The sequence below is a fragment of the Stegostoma tigrinum genome, chromosome 19, assembly GCF_030684315.1.
Source record: "Stegostoma tigrinum isolate sSteTig4 chromosome 19, sSteTig4.hap1, whole genome shotgun sequence".
In the NCBI taxonomy this organism is placed as follows: domain Eukaryota; kingdom Metazoa; phylum Chordata; class Chondrichthyes; order Orectolobiformes; family Stegostomatidae; genus Stegostoma; species Stegostoma tigrinum.
The window spans coordinates 20,642,137-20,665,097 of record NC_081372.1 but is presented as its reverse complement, the minus strand read 5'-3'; the positions used below and the strand labels follow the sequence as shown (position 1 = coordinate 20,665,097).

The following is a 22,961-nucleotide window of genomic DNA, read 5'->3' as shown; positions in this document are numbered from 1 at the left end:
GGAGCCAGGAGATATAATGTATTTTGGATTTTCAAGAGTCATTTGTTAAATAAGGCATATTAGGTTACTTAATAAGATGAGCCTGCTGTGTTAAGGATAATATATTAGCATTGATAGACGATTGGCCATCAAGTAGAGACGGACAGCCGGCACAAGGGATAAATTTTCAGGACGGTAAACAATTGGAATGTCATAGGTAGTACTGGGCCTACAATTATTTCCAATATATATTGATGACTTGGATGAGCGGACTGAATGTATTATCGACAAGTTTGCAGATGACACAAAATTAGGAAGATAAGAGGTGGGGAAAACACTGAGTCTGCAACAAGATATAGATAGGTTCATGAGTGAACAAAAACTTGGCAAATGAACATAATGTATGAAAATGTAAGGTTATGCACTTTGGCAGCAAGAGTAGAGGAGCTGAATCTTATTTTGACTTGATGCAGAAAGATTGCAGAAAGCCAAAATAGAGAGGGATTTAGTGGTCCTTTTACACAAATCACAAAAAGCTAGAATTCAGCAGGTAATTGGGAAAACTAATAGAATGTTGGCCTTTATTTCATATGGAATGGAGCATGAAAGAGGGACCTATACAAGATTCTAGTCAGACAACAGCTGGAAATACTGAGAATGATTTTGGTCTCCTTACCTAAATGTAGGTATTTTGGCTTTGCACACAACCCTGAGAACACTCACTAGGTTCATCCCGAATATGGATGGATTCTCTTATGAGGAGAGGTTGAGTAGTTTGATCCTGTACTTATTGGGGTTTAAAACAATGAGAGGAGTAGAGGAAGTTCCGTGAGGGGTTCAGGGTTTGAGCAAGTGGAGTAATAGATCAGTGGCTCATAATTGTTCGTTCATAGCTAGAATTATTTGGAACATGAGTAATTCTTGTTAAATACAGAAACCAGTCTCTGCTGTGTGTCACCCTGGGTCTAAAGGACAGATAAATTGGGGAATTTTGTGTATTTTTATATAATCTTTAACTTTTGTGATGCCTGCAAGTACAGTCAGGCTTGATTTCCAGTGCATTACCCCAGCAAGACCTAAAAATACTGTGTGTACCATCAGGATAGAGAATTATGTGATGCTAGCTAATGAATATGATTGTGAGCATGACTATGATAGGCTGTTGCTTGAAAATGTATGGGAAAGCTCTTTGAATTTTGGCACAAGTTCCCAGAAGTTAGTGAGGAGGGTTTTTCAGGAATGATTAGTTTGGGCATGCCTTTATTTAGTTTGTTTCAAGCTGCGATCAGTGCATCAAGTTTTGACTTTTATAAGTACTTCTTTTGCAGTGACTCGATACATCTGATTGACAGCAGCCTCATTTCTATGGGTCCGTAACTTTGAGGCCTGGGCAAGTATTCTGGATTCAGCACAGGTGATGAGAATCATAGCATCCCTACAATGTGGTAGCAGGGCCTTTGGCCTAACAAGTCCACGCCAACACTCGGCATCCCACCCAGACCCATCCACCTAATCTACACATCCCCCTGTAAACTACGGGCAATTTAGCATGGTCAGTCCACCTAACCTGCACATCTTTGGACTGTGGGAGGAACCAGAGCACCCGGAGGAAACCCATGCAGACACAGGGAGAATGTGCAAACTTCATACAGGATGGAATCGAACCCTGTGAATGAACCAAGTAGCTCATCAGGTCAATTTGGAGGCAAGAGAAAACTACTATGGATCTGGAGTCATTTGCAGGGCAGATTCAGGAAAGAAGGTAGATTTCCTTCTTTGAGGGACGTTAGTGAACCAGATGGGTTTTATAACAATTGACAATGATTTTACAATCAATATTACTGAAACTTTTTTTAAATTCCAGACTTATCAATTGAATTGAAACCTAACCTCAGTGGACAGCATGGTGGGTCAATGGTTAGTGCTGCTGCCTCACAGCACCAGGGACCCAGGTTCAATTCCAGCCTTGGGTGATGGTCTGTGTGGAGTTTGCACATTTTCTTGGTGTATGTGTGGGTTTGTTTGTGGTGGTTTAGTTTTCTCCCGTGGTCCAAAAATGAGTAGGTTAAGTGGATTGGCCATGCTAAATTTTCCCTAGTGTGTAGGGTGGGAAATACAGAGATACGGTAAGGGATGGATCTTAATGGGATGCTCTTTGGAGTGTTGGTGTGGACTCAATGAGCTGAATGGCCTGCTTCCACACTGTAGTGATTCTACAATGATTCAATAGCAAAATACTGTGATCAATAGAAATCATAAATACAAAAAAAACTGTTGGAAATACTCTGCATATGTCTGAAGAAAGGAACTTCCAATAGGTAGATCACTTGTCTGTTTTAGCCACTTGTTTAAACAGGAGGAGGTGATAGCCTAGTGGTGTTATCACTGGACTGTTAATCCAGAGACCTAGATAATGTTTTGGGGAACAAGGTTCAAATCCAGCCATGGCAGATGGTGGAATTTGAATTTGATAAATATCTGGAATTAACAGCCATGAATCCATTGATGATTTGTTCACAAAAACCCATCCTTTTCACTAATGCCCCTTAGGGAAGGAAACTGCCGTCTTTATCTGGTTTGGCCTACATGCAACTCCAGACCCACAGCAATGTGGTTGACTCTTAACTGCCCTCTGAGCAATTAGGGATGGACAATAAATGCTGCCTAGCCAGAGATGCCCTTGTCCTGTGAATGCATAAAGGAATAAAGGACATAATTGCCACATGCTGTTTGTCTTACTCTCTCTGGTCATTCCCTGTTTAAATACCTCAATGTGCAGTTATGATCATAGCACTGAACCACCTTTCTCCATTCACAAATTAAATTTGGGCACTATGATTCCTTTCCTTCCTCTCTGCAGCCGTTGGTACAGTCAACTACACCACTGCTTTCTCGTTTAAGATTTCTGTAGTGTGGTCTTTAATTGTTTTTACTCCTGGTGCTTCTAATTTAGCTAGCATATGCCCATGAAATGGCCTCTCTCTCCTGCATTCCCATCATCTATAGTCTGCCGGAAAATTCAGTTTTTTGCTTGTGCATCATAAGACAATAAGACCACAAGACATAGGAGTGGAAGTAAGGCCATTTGGTCCATCAAGTCCTCTCCACCATTAAAATCATGGCTGATGGGTATTTCAGCTCCACTTCCCTGCACTCTCCCCATAGCCCTTGATTCCTTTGTGAGATCAAGAATTTGTCGATCTCTGCCTTGAAGGCATCCAACGTCCCGGCCTCCACTGCACTCCGTGGCAATGAATTCCACAAGCCCACCACTCTGGCTGAAGACATGTCGTCTCATTTCAGATTTAAATTTACCTTCTCTAATTTTAAGGCTGTGCCCACGGGTCCTAGTCTCATGAATACATCCTGCCTCTTCATATTATTACTGATAATCTTTGGTTAAATTTCCAAAAGTGTTCTAAGGACAAACAATTTTAAATCCCCACCAACACTGTTCAGTCTGTGATGACTGCTGTGCTGTCTTACCATCTAGGAAACTAAAGCTTCCATCAATTAACTATTGCAAAGGATATTTGGTTTCCTGTAATAAATCTGTTCCTTACCATTGATCTCATCTTCAGTTGTTCATGCAGACTGAACCTAGTAATGTGCAATTTAGCCCTCTGCTGGACATTGACTTGAGTTTAACACTGTGTTTCGAAGTTGCTACCTACCTTCAAATCTGAATTTCCCTTTCCACTCTGTAAAGCAATTTGACACATTTCATCGCATTGAAGGAGCTTTAAGTCATTATTGTTCTCTTCTTTCAAAAATGGTTTCTATAAACCAAAGCTTGGAATGTATTGTTTATTTATAATTATCTTATGCTGCTCATTTCAATATTGGTAGTTTTCTGCACTATTGCATGTCAACTAAACTTACTTGACTAAAAATAAATATTCAAAAGCACTTCATGCTTAATCAAAGACATAGAATTACCTGTTATATTTCTACATTTTTGCAACTCAGTGCATCAAATTTTACTATTGCTTTATGTTTTAAATAGAAATTGTTCATAAGTCTCAAGTAAAATAAAGTTGGCAAAAAATGAGATGTTTTTATTCTCTCAAGTTTTGAGGTCAGTTTTAATTCATTGAAAAGCAAGGCAAATGATTTAATGATTTGCATTTTTTTGCTAATTTTCTCTGATTTAAATTGAGATAAAATTGTTAATTAATATAAAAAATACATAAACCAATCTTTATCCTATTCTAAATTAGTTCCTCAAAGTAAGAAATGTTAGTCTCATGGCATAGAACATTTTTTAACTTATGTTCAGAGTTACCAATAGATGTTTAAAAATTAAATTTACTACAGGTGAAGTGCATGGATTACACGCATTCAGTTATTTGTGGTTACTTTGACCTTCAAAGGTTAAAGTCCAATGTGACATTTTAATTTCCAATATCACCATACTGGCTACACTAAACAAAATCATAATTTAGTGCAGTGCAAGTTGTGTTGTTCTTTGCATTATGAAGAACTTATTATTTGTTCAGACTCACTTTACCACAATACTAATAGATAACCAATTCCTATGTCATTCAGTTAAATTTGGTTCAATTCCCAGGTTTAAAAGGTATGCTTATGTACTGCGTCACATAATCACTTTAAGAACTCTCTGCTTTTCTTTGGAAGCTATCACTGAGTCTTTTAAATCTGCCGGAGAGGGCAGATAAGACTTCATTTGATATCCAACCCAAAAAGTGCATCTCTAAAGCACATCTCCCTGAGTTCAGTTGAATTGTTTGTCTAAACCACGTGCTCAAGGTCTGAAAGCACAGTGCTCTGATTCAGATGTAAAAGCACCACCATCTGAGACAAACTTTTGTATAATTACATCTGTGCTTGTTTATCCTTCCAAAAATAAACACGTCTACAGATTAGAGGAATCATATTAGAAAATGTGATAATTCACCTCAAACTTTGCTTAAAATAATTCTGATATCATTCTTTCTACAAAATGACTTTTAACTGTTTGACAAGCAATGTTTGGAGAACATATTCAGAAATTGTAAGTGTATCAAGTAAGTTTAATAAATGTATGCCCTGCAGTAACAAGCTAAACCATGTGCTAAATCAATGATAAAATATTTCAGATACACACTTCATCATATAATTACACTATTTTCTTTTGGGAACGTTATGATTAATTACAAACAAAATCTTGGCAATTAAAAACAATTACAATTTAAGGATTTGCTTTAAATGGTATTTGCAAGAGTTTTATTTAAGCTTGTATACATCAGCACTATAATCTGAAACCAGTTAACTCCTGAACATTAATACAGCCAATTAGCAGTATAAGGAAACCTGTTAACTTTTGGTGGTAATTTGTGCTTTACAATTTACAACATTCCAGTATTAAGATATTGAACTCAGACATCATGTTAAGTACATGCAGTTGGTCAAGAATGTATAACTATTATAAATCATAATAGAGTATTTTTTCAAAGGTGACCAATAGAGCATCATTTATTATATTTAGCCTTATAGCATTCTAAGTCAGTAAATGGTACTTAAATCTATTATTAAAAATGATTATATTAGGGAGCGTGTTTTGTCCTAATGTTTGAGAAAACATGATTTCAACTTAGAATTTTCATTATCAAGATTTAGCCTTGCACAGAAAATGAAAGAAAGCTCCAATAACAGACATAAAGATCAGCATAACAATTGGGTTTACTATACAGCTCTCCATGAGTACTGCTGACAGAAATTAACTACAAACAAGAATGAAATGAAGAGAAATAGACAATTTCACCAGTTGTGCAGATGTAACTTTAATATAATATCACAATGCAAATTTCCATAGAAATAATGTTTACAGTGAATTGTATTAATAAATTTAGTGCATAATACTGTACATCAAAACTATTTTAATGAAGAATTTCTCTTTGAAAGAAACTGTATGATCCATTAGGGTGGAGAATTGACACTGCTTCAATTAATTATCTGTGAATAAAAAATGAGTATTTACTTTTATTTTTAATTCCATTAGCAGTATATTTGTATAAAATTTAAGTTGAACATTTTTGTTTTGGTTAGCTTGCATCTGACATACAGAAAAATATTATGAATCTGAATCATTTCTCAACTGAACTACTAAGAAATCGACAAAGATTGAATCCCATTTCTTTAACATGAGTATGCACTGTCCAACTATAGGGACATACCCCATTGCCTAAAATCCAGAGTTTTCAGGTCCAAGTTTTCAAAAAGCAAAGACCAAAGACTCAGAAGCCTGACAGTAGCAGTGCTGAAGATTGGAGAACTGAAACTGCACAATTCACCAATCCATTTCAGTGGGAAGATTTATATTGCTTGTTCAACTAAGAACACACTCTAAAATCAAGTGGTATAAATGCTCATCTCTATGGCAGATTTGTCTCTCCAACCTATAATAATGAACCAAACGAGTTGATGAATCCTCAAATGGCTTGGACTACGATCCAGCTGTTTAGTTATGGTATTGAATCAATTAGTCGGCTACAGAGGACAACCTATCCAAATCCATCATACAGCCAACATAACTGTAAGGAAGTGTTCTTGTGGTGCAATGGTAGTGTCCCCACCTTTGAGCCAGGACCCCTAGGCTCAAGTCCTACCAGTTGTAGTTTTTTCCTCACACTGTGATGATGATTTGCTACAAGTGCCAGTCATTTGAGAAATGAGTTACAGGGATTTGAATTTGTGCTTAGTGGACATGAGGTAATGGGTTGGAGTGATAATGTGAACATTATAAATCAACAATATTGTGCACGTGGTGTCAGTTTGGATGTCTGGTTAGCAATGCAGAGTGATGCCAACAGCGTGGGTTCAATTCCCACATTGGCTGAGGTTACTATGAAGGACTCTCCTTTTCAACCTCTCTCCATGCCTGAGACGTGGTGCCCCTCAGGTAAACCACTGCCAGTAATGTCTCTCTAGTGAGAGAGCAGCTCTATAGTGTGGTAAGACTGTGCCAATTTTATCTTTTAACCTGTGCAAAATTGCCATCATCCTACTGTTCACAGTTGTCTAAAATTTAACAATTGTTGACTCAGTGGATATGTACCCATGCAATGTAAGCCATACACACCAGAAAATGTTCAGGCTCACTGCAAAGTTAATTAATTGTGTTCTGACATCAATGGGTGTTTCATTTGACAATGTTGGCTTCAAAACTCAATGGCGGAAAACAAAACCTGGGTCCTTCTTTCTCGCTACTAATCAGTGCACTCTGCTGGATGCTTTTGTTTATAGCTTCTAAGTAATTTAAGATGAAAGTCTTCATTCAAATAAATTTTTGCAAGTTGTGGTTTAAGGACACAAAAAGCAATGAGTGAGACTGTAGCATTGGAACCATACTCTATTGTTATTTTCAAGAAGGCTGGTGAAGAAATCAAAGGGAAAAAACAAGAATAGCTTAATCACAAAAAGACTCACTGTAAGAGGATTTGCTTCCGTAATATGTTTCCAGAGCTGCAGAAAAGTCCTCAGGCAGCTGCCTGATGTTTATATTTTCAAGTCTGCAGTAGATAACAAATAACTTTTAACACCCAACCAATTTTTAAATACCCTAATCCGACTGGTATTTTGTTCCTCATTTTGCCCATATTATTAATAAGCATGTAAGAACACAAATTTTCAGCCTTTTGTGACTTGGTAATGGTTTCAGAGTACAGTGTGGAAATGTACAGGAACCAGCTCATAGTAGACCTTTAGCAGCTCATCTGAAAGATGATACCTCCAGTAGTAAACACTTTTCTGGTACTGCACCAGAGTGTGAGTCTTGATTTTGTACTCAACTCTCCAGAGTGGAGATTAAACCCTTAACTCCTGACACAGAGGCAAGAGTGCAACCTACTTATTACCCAAAGCTAATGTCTATACATCAAACCCAGGTATTGATGGTTTGTAAGCTATTTTATCAATGGGGATGTCCAACAAATTCTAATTCTATCGCCAGATTATGACTGCACACTGTTTACTTATCCAGAAAGGGGTTAGTGAATTTCACACTGCATTAAGATTTGTGACTGATTTCCCCTTATTTCAATATACTGAAGCAATTGTATCATCCCAGTTGCCATTGCAGGGAGCACCCAGAACTGAACCTCAAACACTCTGTTCTAGACAGCACAGTTTTATAATGCATGGTAACTTTACTGTTTGACCACATCAGAGCTGTGTGATTTTTATTTGCATCTTCTTTTTTTTAAAATATGAGACTCCCATTATTTATGTATTAAAATCTGTAATCTTCAATATTAGTCTGCACACATTGTATTAGTATTGAAACAAGATACTTATCAAAGACAATGAACTTGACCTATTAATTTTACCTTTGATTGCCCAGAATTTCAGCCAAATATTTTCTAAGTGCCATCTGCCGCTGGTAACGAGCATAGGTGTCTGTAAAGATGTCATCAGAGTTTCTCTTGGAAAAGAGCTCAGGCTCATCCTCAAGGCTGCTATCGCTATTTTAAAAAAGACGAAATCTTATAAAGGTTTGAAGATGGTATTTTGAAGATATGCTACTTAACTTTCATCACATACACTACCAGTTCTCAGTCTCTTATCAGGGAAGGACATACAGGTTATTGTCTACAAATTTCATTTTCCCTTTCTTGAACCCACAGGGTGCGAGGGAACTAAACTATACATCCTTTTATACAATTTGAATATTCTTAATATACTAAGCTGCGTAATGCATGCATTTTACAATTAATGCATCAACACAACAGCTACTCTACATTTAAAAAACAACTAGCTACATATATTCAAATAAACTCACTGTTCTAAGAATACGATGGATTACATAAACAAAGACTGAGATCAAGTATTATTCGGGCAGGAAAGATTTTTTGCCTTTTTTTCTGAAATGAGTATGCTATATTATGAGGGAACAGTGAAGTCTGAAGAAATGCCACAAATATAGTTTGCTATTTTCCAAAGCCCATGTTTTTTTTATTCCTCCTACCAAGTTGCACGTCCCCCTCCTTACAATTATCTATATTGTGAAAGGAACTCAGACAAGCATATACAGAGAAAAGAAAATTAAAGAGGATTAGCACTAGTGAGAGTGCTCTTGCAGACAGCTGACAGAACTGTGATGGGTAGGTTAGCCTCCATATATGTTGCCCCATCATATGCTATGATTCTATCATTGTAACTTTCCATTTTCTACAAATTTATTAATGTTTTCTTGTATTTTGTCTTTTTCAAACTGAACTATAAATACAGCCTCTCCTTCATTTGGCTCCATCTGCTAATTTTGATTTTGTATTCCTGATTTCATAGTCAAATTGTTTATGTAAATAGTGAACGATGGTTACAGTAATTATACTTTTGGAAGATCACTTCTCCTTATGCTTTTAACCCCTTTACTCGTAGCTTTCTATTACTTGTAGTCCATTATGGTGATTGAGCTCTGAATTCAGTCAAGTGTCAATTTGAGGGAGGCCTTTTGAAGTCCAAGCATATCATATCTGCCATATTATCCTGATCTTCTACTTGTGTTACTTCATCAAAGAATTCCTTAAAGTAATATGATGCCTTGCTTTTTAAAATGTCTTCATAAAATTTTCTGTTTACTAAATGTTATCAAAACACAAATGATAAAGAATTCTGATATCTTTCCTAGCACTTGTTTTCAGATAACGAGTTTATTTCTGTGGATTTATTCCACTTCCCTTTCTGAATATAAGTATCTCTTCCCTTGTATTTGAGAATGCATGGCCATAATCCCTCTGAAGTAAATGTCCTATTATCTATGGTGTCAATTATCTCTTTTCTTTCTATCTAGAATGTCATAATGCTCTGTTTTGATCATATAGGAATGACATGTCTCTTGCTTTATCCTTCTTGGTAAAAACTGAAATAAAATCAATATCTCTGCCGTTTCACAGTTATTGCCATGAAATAATCTTGCATACTCCTAAGTAGTCCTACCTCGAATTTATCCTGTCTGATTTTACTTCTTTATCTATGGTATATAATGCTGTTTCTTTTTATGTTCTTCGATAATTTCCTTCTGATATCTGAGTGTTCCACATAACTTGGGCCCATGAATTTGGTTTTTTTTTTGGTTTTAAGTTAATACTTAAGTGTGTGCAAAAATATATACTCGATGTCAAAACAAAATGTGGTAATTCATTTTCAAGGATCTTTTTCATCAAATATTCACTAGAATCTAGAACTGGGTGCAGGAGTAGGTCAATCACTAGCCTGCTCAGTCATTCATGTACAATAGTTTTAAGCAATTAATACCATATCATTCAAAAGTAAGACAGAAGCATTTAAAGTGATACACAAAAAATAAATCAAAATATATCTCTGACTAGTTAACTCACCCAACTCTTTTGCCCATAATTGTCTGAAGGAGCTTCCTTGCAGACATCTGACCCAAGACCTTCCTGTAGCTGTTGGTGAATACTGCATCCGCATGGCGTTCAGTTCTGAATGTACAAACAGCAAGAATTCTTAAACCAACTTATAAGGAACAAACTTATGATAAAGTGGTCCTATGGTTTTTCTTTTGAAAGTAAACTCCATCAAACAACAGACACACCCTATGTAATATTTCATATAATTTTCATAATAAATAATTTAGTCACCATCTGTCAAAACCAAACTGGAGCTGAACACACCAGCATTATATCTAAGGATTGATTATATAGCAACATGCATACATATTGATTGTGTTTATTTTGACACAATTAACACAAAGTATGATGGAAGGAAAGCTGAGTTAATGAAAAGTTCACTGTTAAAGTTTCAGTTTTAATTTTAGTTGCAAAGCCAATGTTCACAAGCAGGAAATTTTGAAAAGACAAGTGATGTATAGGTGTTTGCCTTTCACCCAGCAAGTTTTATAATTGTCCTTGACATCCGAATGCTTTATATTGTCACCATACACAGATACATAAACATTGATGTCATTCCATGAATTGGACTGTTGAAATTAGGAGATGTCATTGTGTCCATGGTTTGGTTAGTTCATTGTCTAAAGTAAATAACTGGGTATATTGTACAAAGCAAAATATATTATATTGGGAGAAGGGATTCTTCCTCTATATAATGAAAGGTGAACACATTTGCAAATGAGTTTATGGTTTGATTAAGCACAGTGTTGAATGGGAAAGCTGGCTGGAATGGATATTAAATACACAAATATGTATTGATAATTTAAATGCAACTTTTCAGCTGACAGTGTAAGGACTTGCCGTTTTCCAGTGGTATCCAGGGCAGACTCATCATCCTCACACAGCCTTCTGGCTTGGGCGATGTCACTCTCCTCTGCTGGGGTACTGAGCATTCTCCCCAGAATAGGACTATTTTCAAATCTACAGCCAGAGCCAAAGCAGATTTCCTTTTATTTTTCAACTAAACATAATATTGATAAATTACATGAAGAAGGGTATAGACTTGAACGTATTAATTCATAACCCAGCATACAAAATATGCAAAGCAATCATGTAATATTTACATATTAATCTATAAATAATTAATCAAGTCTTAAAATAGCCAGGATTGAAAATCTGTTTTCCCATCAATTTAAAATACAAGATTTGAAAAGTCTTGTCCACTGAACAAATGTTGCATTGATTTTTCATTGTCAGATTATCACTTTTTTTTCATTTCACCATTCATGAATATTATACCAAAGTCTTGCAGTTTACTGTTGTTTGACTGTGACCAGTAGAGTTTTTATTACACTTGAAAACATAATTGTTTGACAACATTCACTTACCTTCCATTGTTTCAGATTGTGAAAATGTCACATCAAAACCAGTAAACATAAGAAGGCTGCAGCATAAAATAACTTTGTACTTTTTGAAGACAAAACTTATGTAGTTACTAAAAAAAGTAGACCCTCTTTTTTTTTGTAATTGACATAACTTTAGTGAGAAGCTGATATTTCCAATTCAAAATATTATGGAAATTCAGCTCCAATCAAACATTGTTAGGTTTATATTGAGGGTACTTTCCGTAAAATGTTTACATTGTCCTAAAAGAAACAGGGGCCTATTGTTGTTTGCGAACAATTGTGTAGAATGCTGTAGCTGTGACAATCACTAGACAGGTACGTAGGTACAAAGCTATCGGCAAACTCACCTTCGTGCTGGATATACCGGTGAGCACATAGTGTGTACAGTCAGGCAGTAGAATACCAGGAGGGGAGCCTTGCCCAGCATGGTCTGTTGCACCGAAGAAACATAACACATTGTCAGGCAATAATTTAAAATTGCATACGGTTGTGAAAACCTTTGCGTAGAAAGTTTGATTTTTAACTAGAACATTGAATGTAGTGGCTCAATAGAACTTACTCTGTCGGGTTTCGCCAGTTGAGTCGATGTTGTCGCTGCTGTGGAGTGCGATGCTTTAAATTCCGTTCCCTTCACTGCCTATTTATACTGCTGAGCCGTGCTATAGCGGCTGTGCCCCACTGCTTACATCAGGTCTGATAATCTCCCCCACAGCAGGCGTCATCGATCCCAGGCTACAAATGCAAATAGCATTTTAAATTTCGGATTTACAAGAATATTTAATTGAAGAGTTATGAAAATTGTCCAGGTCCATAATAGTGTTGAGGACATTGACGCACACCTGTTGTTTACAGGTTTTCTCTTTAAACAGAGACAAGCAATCCTTGGAGCTAATTATTTTGCTTTCGTGGCATCACTTGATGATAAGACATTATTGATTACATCTCTTAAGTAAGTTTGTAAAAAGTTGGCGGCGGGCTGAGGGGCTTCGTGATGGGCGGAGCGAGTAGACTTAGAAAGCTATATCTTCGTACAGAAAATCTACTGCGCTCCCAGTTAAAAGCAGCAGATGGGCACAGAAAGAAATACAACTACAAAGAAAAGCCATGAATGCTTAATCATTGAAATAAAGCCAAACTAAAAATAAAAATTTTAAAAATTGGAAATAACTAAACGGTCCACGAAAAACACGAAAGAAAAATCTACGTTCCAAACTTGTACATTTTAAAATTTGAAATAATTTCCATAATAGAAAAATGAAGAAAAACGCCTTAGTAAGTAAAAAAAACAACTTTCTGTAAATGTATTATGGTCATAAAGCTCCGAAACTAAAAAGGCGAGGTAAAATTAATATCATCTGCGCAACATTAATTTGTGCATCAGGGATAAAGGGAAATGCAGGTGCGAGCACATGAGAATTTAAACATTTCTTTGACTTTAGATAAGCACAGAGTACTTTATTGAGAAAATCACCAGAGAGCAAGAGAACGTCATCCCAAAATCGAAAGATTGCGCAAAGTTTCTAATATTGCTCTGTAATTCGAAATTTACTTTATTATCATTAAGGCTGAAGATAGAGAAGATGTTCTGCACACCTAATGGGATAATGATTGTCCACGCCAGTTACACGTGTAGTGGTGACATTACCTACACGCTGTACACTCATGGAGTCCACGTGGAAGGGAAGGTACTGTCAATCTACAAACATTTTGATTGAAAATAAATAGTGTTTAAAAATTAATATTTACTTTATGATAAAAGTGCCTTTTTAATGGCACATTCACATGATGCATGGGAGTCTGCACTCATGCAGAGAATGTGTTATATCAATACTCAGAGCTGGAACTATGCATGCTTTTGAAAATCCTCAATTCACAAGAGTGCAAGGCAAGTTTTTCACACTAGGGGTGGTGAGTGCCTGGAACACATTGGCAGAGGACGTAGTCAAAGCAGAAACAGTAGCAGTATTCAATAAACACCTGGACTAATACATGAATAGGAAGGGAATAGAGGGATGTGGATCCTGTAAGTGAAGACAGTTTTAACATACAAGGGCAAAATGTGTTGGGGCAGACTTGGAGGCCCAAATGGCCCGCTCCTGTACTACCTTGTTCTTTGTTCTTAACAAACACTTTATTTAGAAAGCACCACTGTAGCAATGTGAAGAAAGAGATGATGGGCTGAACATTATCAAAAATTGACTAAGTATCAATTCTGGGGAGTCTTATGGAAGTTTTCTCTTTGTGAGCTCTGGTGAGCTTCTCAAACTATTCTTAGCTGCTCACCTCATTATGTATGGACCAGGGCTCTATGGCTTCACTCTTGCGCCATCTGGCACTAACCAGCAGCAGATGTACTCGCCACTATCAAATCCTTTTGGGACACGTACATTATTTGAAATCCAGCTGTGCATGAGGTCAATCACTGCCAGTCACAAATTTCCCTTCACGGTACACGTTAGGAAGGGTAATAAGAAAGAGCAGCTTCTGGGGAGTCATGAGTGACACTTCAGTGGGAATAGATGTTCACGTTTGTACATGTAATGCTCTTCTACACTAGCACCTGTCTGATTGACTGTGTTGTGACTAAAGCTATAAGATTCAAGTCACACCAGCTACCAGCCCTTAGTAACGCAACATCTTACAATCCTGTGAAAGGGAAAACTACTCTTTCTCTAACATGCAATGTGTCATAACATCCTGTCATTGTTCAATATGGGACCTTCACATGTTTGAAAGCATTCAAACAGTTGAAAACATTAAATTTATTGAATAATAGAAAAAAATAGAAAAAGAAAACCATAAAGGCTGCATTTATTTTTGGGAATAAATGGACCTGCTAACCCTTTTGAGCAATAATAGATTTACAGTCAATTAGCGATCACTGCACTCAGCTTATGTTGATTGGAATTGGCTGTCAATTAAGCCCTGTATGGCTTGTGGCATCTAATGCTGAAATATTCTATCGTGCTGAAGATGATAGTCCTTCTACACAGTGTGCTTGTTATCCACCTTAGAAAACTGCTGCTGGTCTCCAGCTCCAGCATCTATCACATATCTTCTTTGCCTGCTCAAGTTACACAGAGCACAGCATGCGAGGGTAATGCTGTACAATCTGTCTGGACTGTACTTCAAGGATTTGCAGACTGATTCAACCTTTTGAACGTCATCTTCAAGAGTCCTATTATCTGCTCCATAATTGCCCTGTTTGAAGCATGGAGTGTATTGTATCTACACTTGGCTGCTGTCAGGAGTTGGATAATAAAGTCATCAGCCACGATAGCAGAGTTCTCAAGCATATAGATACCATGCCAACTCTTAAGTTCCCTGATGCTGTCCTTTAAGATGTAGTACCACTTACCACATACATATTGATAGAATGGAACCCTTTTCAGTTGATGGTCAGCTACATTATAAAGGATATTCCCAATGTAACTTTTATACAGTCTACAGTACCCTACACCTGGATGAAGCCACTTATGATGGCAAAACCCACAGCAGCTCTACCTCTGACCTCATGTTTGAAACAAAGTGGTATAACAAGTGGTATAAAGTAATAGCCTTCATACATCTATGAGTCAGGAACTGAGAAAACATGCATACAAAAAGTTAGAGCAGTGATATTTTTGATGGTCACTGGGATAGGATACCCTCTCACTTGTTCAGGTCATAAGCCACACTCCAGCAGATGGCACATTGTATCAGAGTGGGCTGTATATTAGGGGTCTTTGTTTGCTTTCTTAGTGCTCTCTCACTTTGTGCCTACTTGGATGCTCACAACATATCTGCCTTGCCTTGCCTCCTTGCACAATTTAAAAACCGAAATAACTGCAGATGCTGTAAGTCAGGAACAAAAACAAAGTTGCTGGAAAAGCTCAGCAGGTCTGGCAGCATCTGTGAAGGAGAAAAACAGAGTTAACGTTTTGGGTCCAGTACTGAGTAACCAGTTCTGAGGAAGGGTCACCCAACCCAAAACGTTAACTCTGTTTTTCTCCTTCACAGATGATGCCAGACCTGCTGGGCTTTTCCAGCAACTTTGTTTTTGTTCTTGTACAGGGATAATGGGAACTGCAGATGCTGGAAAACCCAAGATAATAAAATGTGAGGCTGGATGAACACAGCAGGCCCAGCAGCATCTCAGGAGCACAAAAGCTGACGTTTCGGGCCTAGACCCTTCATCAGAGAGTGGGATGGGGTGAGGGTTCTGGAATAAATAGGCAGAGAGGGGGAGGCGGATCAAAGATGGAGAGAAAAGAAGATAGGTGGAGAGGAGAGTATAGGTGGGGAGGTCGGGAGGGGATAGGTCAGTCCAGGGAAGATGGACAGGTCAAGGAGGTGAGATGAGGTTAGTAGGTAGGAGATGGAGGTGCGGCTTGGGGTGGGAGGAAGGGATGGGTGAGAGGAAGAACAGGTTAGGGAGGCAGAGACAGGTTGGACTGGTTTTGGGATGCGGTGGGGGAAGGGGAGATTTGACCCTTCCGCCATCCACAATCCGACCCCACCACCCAAGACATTTTTCCATCCCCACCCCTGTCTGCTTTCCGGAGAGACCACTCTCTCCGTGACTCCCTTTTTCGCTCCACACTGCCCTCCAACCCCACCACACCCGACACTTTCCCCTGCAACCGCAGGAAATGCTACACTTGCCCCCACACCACCTCCCTCACTCCTATCCCAGGCCCCAAGATGACTTTCCACATTAAGCAGAGGTTCACCTGCACATCTGCCAATGTGGTATACTGCATCCACTGTACCCGGTGTGGCTTCGTCTACACTGGGGAAACCAAGCGGAGGCTTGGGGACCGCTTTGCAGAACACCTCCGCTCGGTTCGCAATAAACAACTGCACCTCCCAGTCGCAAACCATTTCCACTCCCCCTCCCATTCTTTAGATGACATGTCCATCATGGGCCTCCTGCAGGACCACAATGATGCCACCCGAAGGTTGCAGGAACAGCAACTCACATTCCGCTTGGGAACCCTGCAGCCCAATGGTATCAATGTGGACTTCACCAGCTTCAAAATCTCCCCTTCCCCCACCGCATCCCAAAACCAGCCCAGTTCGTCCCCTCCCCCCACTGCACCACACAACCAGCCCAGCTCTTCCCCTCCACCCACTGCATCCCAAAACCAGTCCAACCTGTCTCTACCTCCCTAACCTGTTCTTCCTCTCACCCATCCATTCCTCCAACCCCAAGCCGCACCTCCATTCCCTACCTAATCACCTCATCGCACCTCCTTGACCTGTCCGTCTTCCCTGGACTGACCTATCCCCTCCCTACCTCCCCACCTATACTCTCCTCTCCACCTATCTTCTTTTCTCTCCATCTTCGGTCCGCCTCCCCCTCTCTCCCTATTTATTCCAGAACCCTCACCCCATCCCCCTCTCTGATGAAGGGTCTAGGCCCGAAATGTCAGCTTTTGTGCTCCTGAGATGCTGCTTGGCCTGCTGTGTTCATCCAGCCTCACATTTTATTATCTTTGTTCTTGTACAGTTTTGTTGTCTGATTCAGAACTTACAGGTTCACAGTACTTTTGTTTTACCTTAGCACAGATGCAAAGTCAGATTGTCATGATTTGCTAGAGGGTGGATATATTGCTGAATGGCACTGTACTACATTAAAGATGCACCTACTGCACATGCCAACAGCGTTTGTGGCAAACACAATGAATGTGCTTCAACCAAATGGCTATGTCCCAAAGAATAAGTAGCCCACAGTCAGGGGCCTCACCACAGTCAGCCTATAGCAGTGGCCAATCTCAATCCAAGATCATTCCAGAGCAACTAGTCAGGGAATTAACAATAAATCAGTCAAGGAGCTGCAGAAAGATCAGTCAGAGTTCTGGTTACTCATCAGTTAGTGTTTTCCTCCTAAGACAGCAAGGAGGCGGGATGAGAGTCAGTCCTGGGGATTGCGGTGTATAGACATTTGCAGTCTTGCAATCACTTTCATGGTGACATAAAATGATTAGAAGTATACATTCATTTTGAAATCTAATTGTGGAAATTTTGTGCCAAAATTGGACACTGCACTTCAGAATGGAAACATTGCCACTGGAAGCAAAGAAGATCATTTGAATGTTACCAGGTTTCTAAGGCTTAAGTTAAGTTAAGGGAACATACTTGCTCTGAACTCTCACAATCTCTTCCTTGAATGCCGCCCACTGATCTGGTTATGCAATCAAGACTCCTTCAATAGCACATTCCAAACCTGTTACACCTATCACTTGGAAAGAGAAGAGCAGTAGATAGCTGCCTAAGGATTCATCGTCAAGATAGACACTACCCTGACTTGGAACTACTTCACCATTTCTTCACTGTTGCTGGATCTACTAGTTCACCCATAGTCAGACAGCTATCTAACAACAATAAGTCAAGATACAGAAGGGAGACAGAGGGCTTGGTGACATGGTGCAATGAAAACAATCTGTTTCTCAATGTTGGCAAAACTAAAGAACTGATCATCAACTTCAGAAAGAAAGGAGGAGAACACGTCCCCATCTACATCAATGGAACTGAGGTTGAGAGGGTGGAGAGCATCAAGTTCCTTGGAGTGAAGATAACCAAAAACCTGGCCTGGACTTTCCACATAAATGCAATGGTCAAGCTGGCCCAACAACGCCTCTTCTTCCTCAGGCAGCTCAGGAAATTTGGCATGTTCCATAAAGTCCTTCACTAACTTCTACAGATGCACATATTGAAAGCATACTCTCCGGGTACATAACAGCCTGGAATGGCAAATGCTCTGCCCAGAACCATAAGCAACTACAGAAAGTGGTGTGCACAGCCCAGACCATCTCAGAGGCCAATCTTCCATCCATGGACTCCATTTACACAGCCCACTGCTACAGAAAGGCTGCCAACATCATTGAAGACCCATCACACCCTGGTAATGAACTCTTACAACTTCTTCCATCAGACAGAAGATACAGAAGCCTGAACACATGCATAAAAAGGTTCAGGAACAGCTTCTTCCTGGCTGACTGTTAAATGGACTCTAGCCTCAAATAATGTAACCTGTAATGTAACCCATATGCCTCCAAGTCTTTTTGATCCGTACATCGTTGCTTGCTGTGATCTGCCTGTACCACTCACAAACAAAGCTTTTCACTGTATTTTAGTACACATGGCAATAAAATCATAATCAAATCGAAATCAACATTTTGGAGCTCCTTTCCTAGCAGCTCCGTGCGTATTCTTACTCCATGGCGATTCAAGAAGGCAGCTCAATACCAGCTTAGATTTTTTCTGAAGAAGGGTCTAGACCCAAAACATCAGCTTTCTTCCTCCTCTGATGCAGCTTGGCCTGCTGTGTTCATCCAGCTCTCCACCTTGTTATCTCAATACCGCCTCCTCAAGGTTAATTAGGAACGAACAATGAATGCTGACTCAGCCAGCAACACCCACGTCCCATGAATAAATTTTTAAAAACACATTCATGTAGTTCTTTTTTCCCCTTAAGAACTTTTTTCTTAGTCTGCCTTTGCGAACTATTCTAACTGTAACTGCATTTTGATTACATCCAGAAAATGCTGTCCAACTGATGCTCCTTTCCAGTTGCTTAAACCAAATTCCAGATCTGCCTCTTTCTTGTTGGCTTGTTTCTTTCTCCCTCAATGCTTTTTCACACCAATTCTATCTCAGTAAACACTAGAGTAGTTGAGCCTAATTGTGTTCACAAAGATTTTGCTTTCATGTTTGTCCTTCTATCTCTTTCTGACTGATTTTTGTGTTGGAAATAAATATATTGAATTTGATGTCCTGAAGCCAAAGGGTGCAAGAATATCTCTAAGAGGCCCTCCAAAAGTGCTTTGCATTCACAACAAAATATTATAACTTCAGGACAGTGACTTTAATTTTAAAAATGTTTAAGCAGTCAGCTTGACAGCTGGAAGCTTCATTGGAACACAGAAAAATTTATTCTGACACTTTATCTCATGTCAACTATGGGGGTTCAGCTGGTAGCACTCTCATCTCTGAGCCACAAGATTCTGAGATAAAGTCCCACTTCAAAGCTTAGTGTGAAAATGAAAGCTGACAATACTGAGGAAAAGCTGCACTGTTTGAAATGCTGCTTTGAGCTTAAGATGTCAAACTGCCTACTTGGGTGAACGCAAAAGATTCTAAGTTACTATAAAGTAGTGATATTAACCCTGGTTGCTTGGCTACTATTTATCCCTCAGTTAATATCTCAAAATAGGTTAATTGATAGTTAACCATATTGCTGTTTGTGGGAGCTGGCTGCGTGTAAATTGACTGCTGTTTCCTATAATACACCAACGACTACTGACAAAGCTTCAAAAGTACTTATGAAATGAAATCAAAATGTTGCGGATTCTATAAATCTGAAATGAAGACAGAAATTCAGCAGGTCTGGTAGCGTCTGTGGATGGAGAAACAGAATTGAGGTTACCAGTCTATTCCAGCACTTTCTGATTTTATATTAAATGTACTACATTGGCTGTAAAGCCCTGTGAGGCATCTGGTCATCATGAAAAGTGCGATATAAATGCAGGTTTTAAGGACAAAGCTTGGACATTGTACATATCAGCATCTGTATACAGAGCTGCAACATAACTACAGCATAGTGCCAAGTCAGAGTGAACCTAGTCTTTACGATGAAGCCTGGCCAATTGAATACTTCAGAGAAAAAAAATAATTTTTTTATACTAGTCTGATCTGGGCTAACAGGACTCTGCTGCAGTAATGAATTCTTCACATTGATTTGATACATGTTGGCAATACTCCGTGCCCCAATTTAACAGCATCCCCACAAATGTGTTTTTTTTTAAACATATGTCTCAAACAGAATGATTGAATTGCCCAGGTACATTAAAATTCTAACCTCATGGGATCTGGGCTAAGCTGCAACCCATTCATGATCTAAATAAGGTGATTTGATCTCTTGCTGAGTGTTGCCATATTCTTTGACGTTACAATGGAGAACTCTGAAGTTAACCTTCAATAACTTTTAAGGGCCAGTGGATTCACTCCTCAGTCGGTGGACACAGTACAATGGTTTGACAGTCTGAAGGTCTGACAGGCTGAAACTATCCTGTGGGAAGAGTCTTGGCATACTTCTTGTGAGATGGTTCGAGTCTTGAATCTGAATTTATAATGCAGTTAATCAAGTGTGGATACATTTCTACAATGGTGATAGACTTGCAAAGGAAGACACCTGCTAGAATCACTATGATTGTAGATTTCGTACATTATATTTGGAACTTCAGATCATTCATTAAGCATCCCCTTTCTGCTCTTTGGTGGATTAGTGTACAAAAGGGTCCGCATAATCTAGTGCAAATATTAGCTAGAAAGTTTCAAGTCGACAATGTCCTCGTAGCAGAATGCAATTTCAATATACGTAGCTTCTGAACTTGACACAGTGTCACCTGTTCTTGCTCATCTTTCGGTTACATCTGATAATTTAACTTCCATTCTCTTTTAGCTTCCGAAGTACCGGCTGTTCCTGACTATAATGAACACAGGATGTTAAATTAGATTTACACAGGAAAGAAAATTGGTTTCCTTTTTTGTATTTGTTAAGTAATCAAGGTAAGGATTAGACCGGGCAAATATTTCAGTATTTCACCTATGTAAAGAACAAGACGTTTGTTACAGTAATATGGAAAACGCAATAAGTTTTTATAGTTGTGGGTAACATCAAAAGATCACTGTAATTGCTGTGGTAAGTTCTAACGACACAAACTACTTGATTGCCTTAATGTCAGAAGAGTTGTCCTTTTGCCCAAAAACACAGACCTTAATGCTCCATATGACTACTCTCAGCCCTTCTTATATGTATAAGTGGGAAAAATTGGCTTCTCAGAAAACCCAAACTTTGGACTTTGAAAATAAAACTTGATTAAAACTTTCAGCCCAATGTTGAGGATAAAACATGAATGGCAAAAACTTCAAGCAAGTTGAGAGACCATATAGGGGTTTATAAAATCATGAGGGGGGCAAATATGATAAATGAAAAGGGTCTTTTTCGTAGTGTGGAGGAGTTCTAAACCAGAACAAAGAACAACACAGCACAGGAACAGGCCCTTCTACCCTCCAAGACTGCGCTGACACATTTTGCCCTTCCATACTAAAACTGTCTTCACTTACAGGATCTGTATCCCTCTATTTCCTTCCTATTCATGTATTCAGCCAGGTGCAACTTGAATGTTGCTATTGTGTCTGCTTCCACCACCTCCTCTGGCAGCATATCCAGGCACTCACCACCCTTTGTGTGAAAAACTTGCCTCGCGCATCTCCTTTAAATGTCCCCTCCCCCACCACCTCCCAGCTTGAACCTGTGCCCCCTCGTACTTGACCCCTCCACCCCAGGAAAAAGCCACATAAATTCCACGCTATCCATGCCTTTTACAATCTATGTACTTCTATCAACCTCCTATGTTCCAATGAAAACAAATCCAGTCTTTCCAACCTTTCTTCATTGCTAAAATCCCCCATACCAGGCAACAGCCTTATAAATCTTTTCTGTACCCTCTCTAAAGGATCCACATCCTTCTGGTAGTTTGGTGACCAGAATTGTATGCAATATTCCAAGATTGGCTGGACTAAAGCTCTATAAAGCTGCAGCATAACTTGTCTATCCTTATCAAGAACAAAAACAAAGTTTCTGGAAAATCTCAGCAGGCCTGGCAGCATCTGTGAAGGAGAAAACAGAGTTAACATTTCGGGTCCAGTCACCCTTCCTCAGAACTGATGGTGGCTGGGAAAATGTCAGTTCATATGCAGAAAATAGGGAGGTGTGTGGGGTAAGGAGTAAATAATAGGATAGAGCCCAAAGAGAGAGAAAGATAGTTGGACAAACAAAAGGGTAACAAGGTGTAGAGCTGGATGATCACAGCAGGCCAAGCAGCATCAGAGGAGCAGGAAAGCTGACGTTTCAGGCCTAGACCCTTTTTCAGAAATGGAGTTGCTAACGATCAGGCTGGGAGGGTGAGTAGTTGTTAATGGGGACCGTTAGTGACTAACAACAGGGGGTGTGTAATGGCAGGCCATGTGGTAACCGCAGCATTTTGCTTTTATATGTCAGGAACTAGTGTTTTATTTTGATGCTAATTCTAGTTGAGGGATCATTTTGGCGTAACAGCACCATAGAAAATTGAGAATGAATGAAATGAAATAAATAAAATGTTTAAGACCATGAAGGACCAGAAAGTATTTCATAGAATGATACAGCACCAAGGCAGATATTCAACCAATCATTCCTGTG

General features: G+C 39.0%; 2 protein-coding genes across 2 annotated transcripts in view; one reads left to right on the top strand and one right to left on the bottom strand.

Annotated features, from left to right (window-relative positions):
• Window positions 1-5,443: 5,443 nt before the first annotated feature.
• LOC125461482 (glucagon family neuropeptides-like) overlaps window positions 5,444-22,961 on the bottom strand; it is an 88,151-nt gene continuing 70,633 nt past the window's right edge. Inside the window, exons 3-9 of the mRNA XM_048550312.2 lie at window positions 12,294-12,466; window positions 12,082-12,164; window positions 11,190-11,309; window positions 10,317-10,421; window positions 8,307-8,441; window positions 7,408-7,490; window positions 5,444-5,934 (exon numbers count right to left, since the gene is read on the bottom strand). Of these exons, the coding sequence (XP_048406269.1) occupies window positions 5,927-5,934; window positions 7,408-7,490; window positions 8,307-8,441; window positions 10,317-10,421; window positions 11,190-11,309; window positions 12,082-12,161 (531 nt within the window). The 5' untranslated portion in view covers window positions 12,162-12,164; window positions 12,294-12,466 and the 3' untranslated portion in view covers window positions 5,444-5,926. The remainder of the gene's footprint in view (window positions 5,935-7,407; window positions 7,491-8,306; window positions 8,442-10,316; window positions 10,422-11,189; window positions 11,310-12,081; window positions 12,165-12,293; window positions 12,467-22,961) is intronic.
• manbal (mannosidase beta like) overlaps window positions 13,333-22,961 on the top strand; it is a 53,055-nt gene continuing 43,426 nt past the window's right edge. Inside the window, exon 1 of the mRNA XM_048550075.2 lies at window positions 13,333-13,419. The gene's annotated coding sequence lies outside the window, so the exon portion shown is untranslated. The remainder of the gene's footprint in view (window positions 13,420-22,961) is intronic.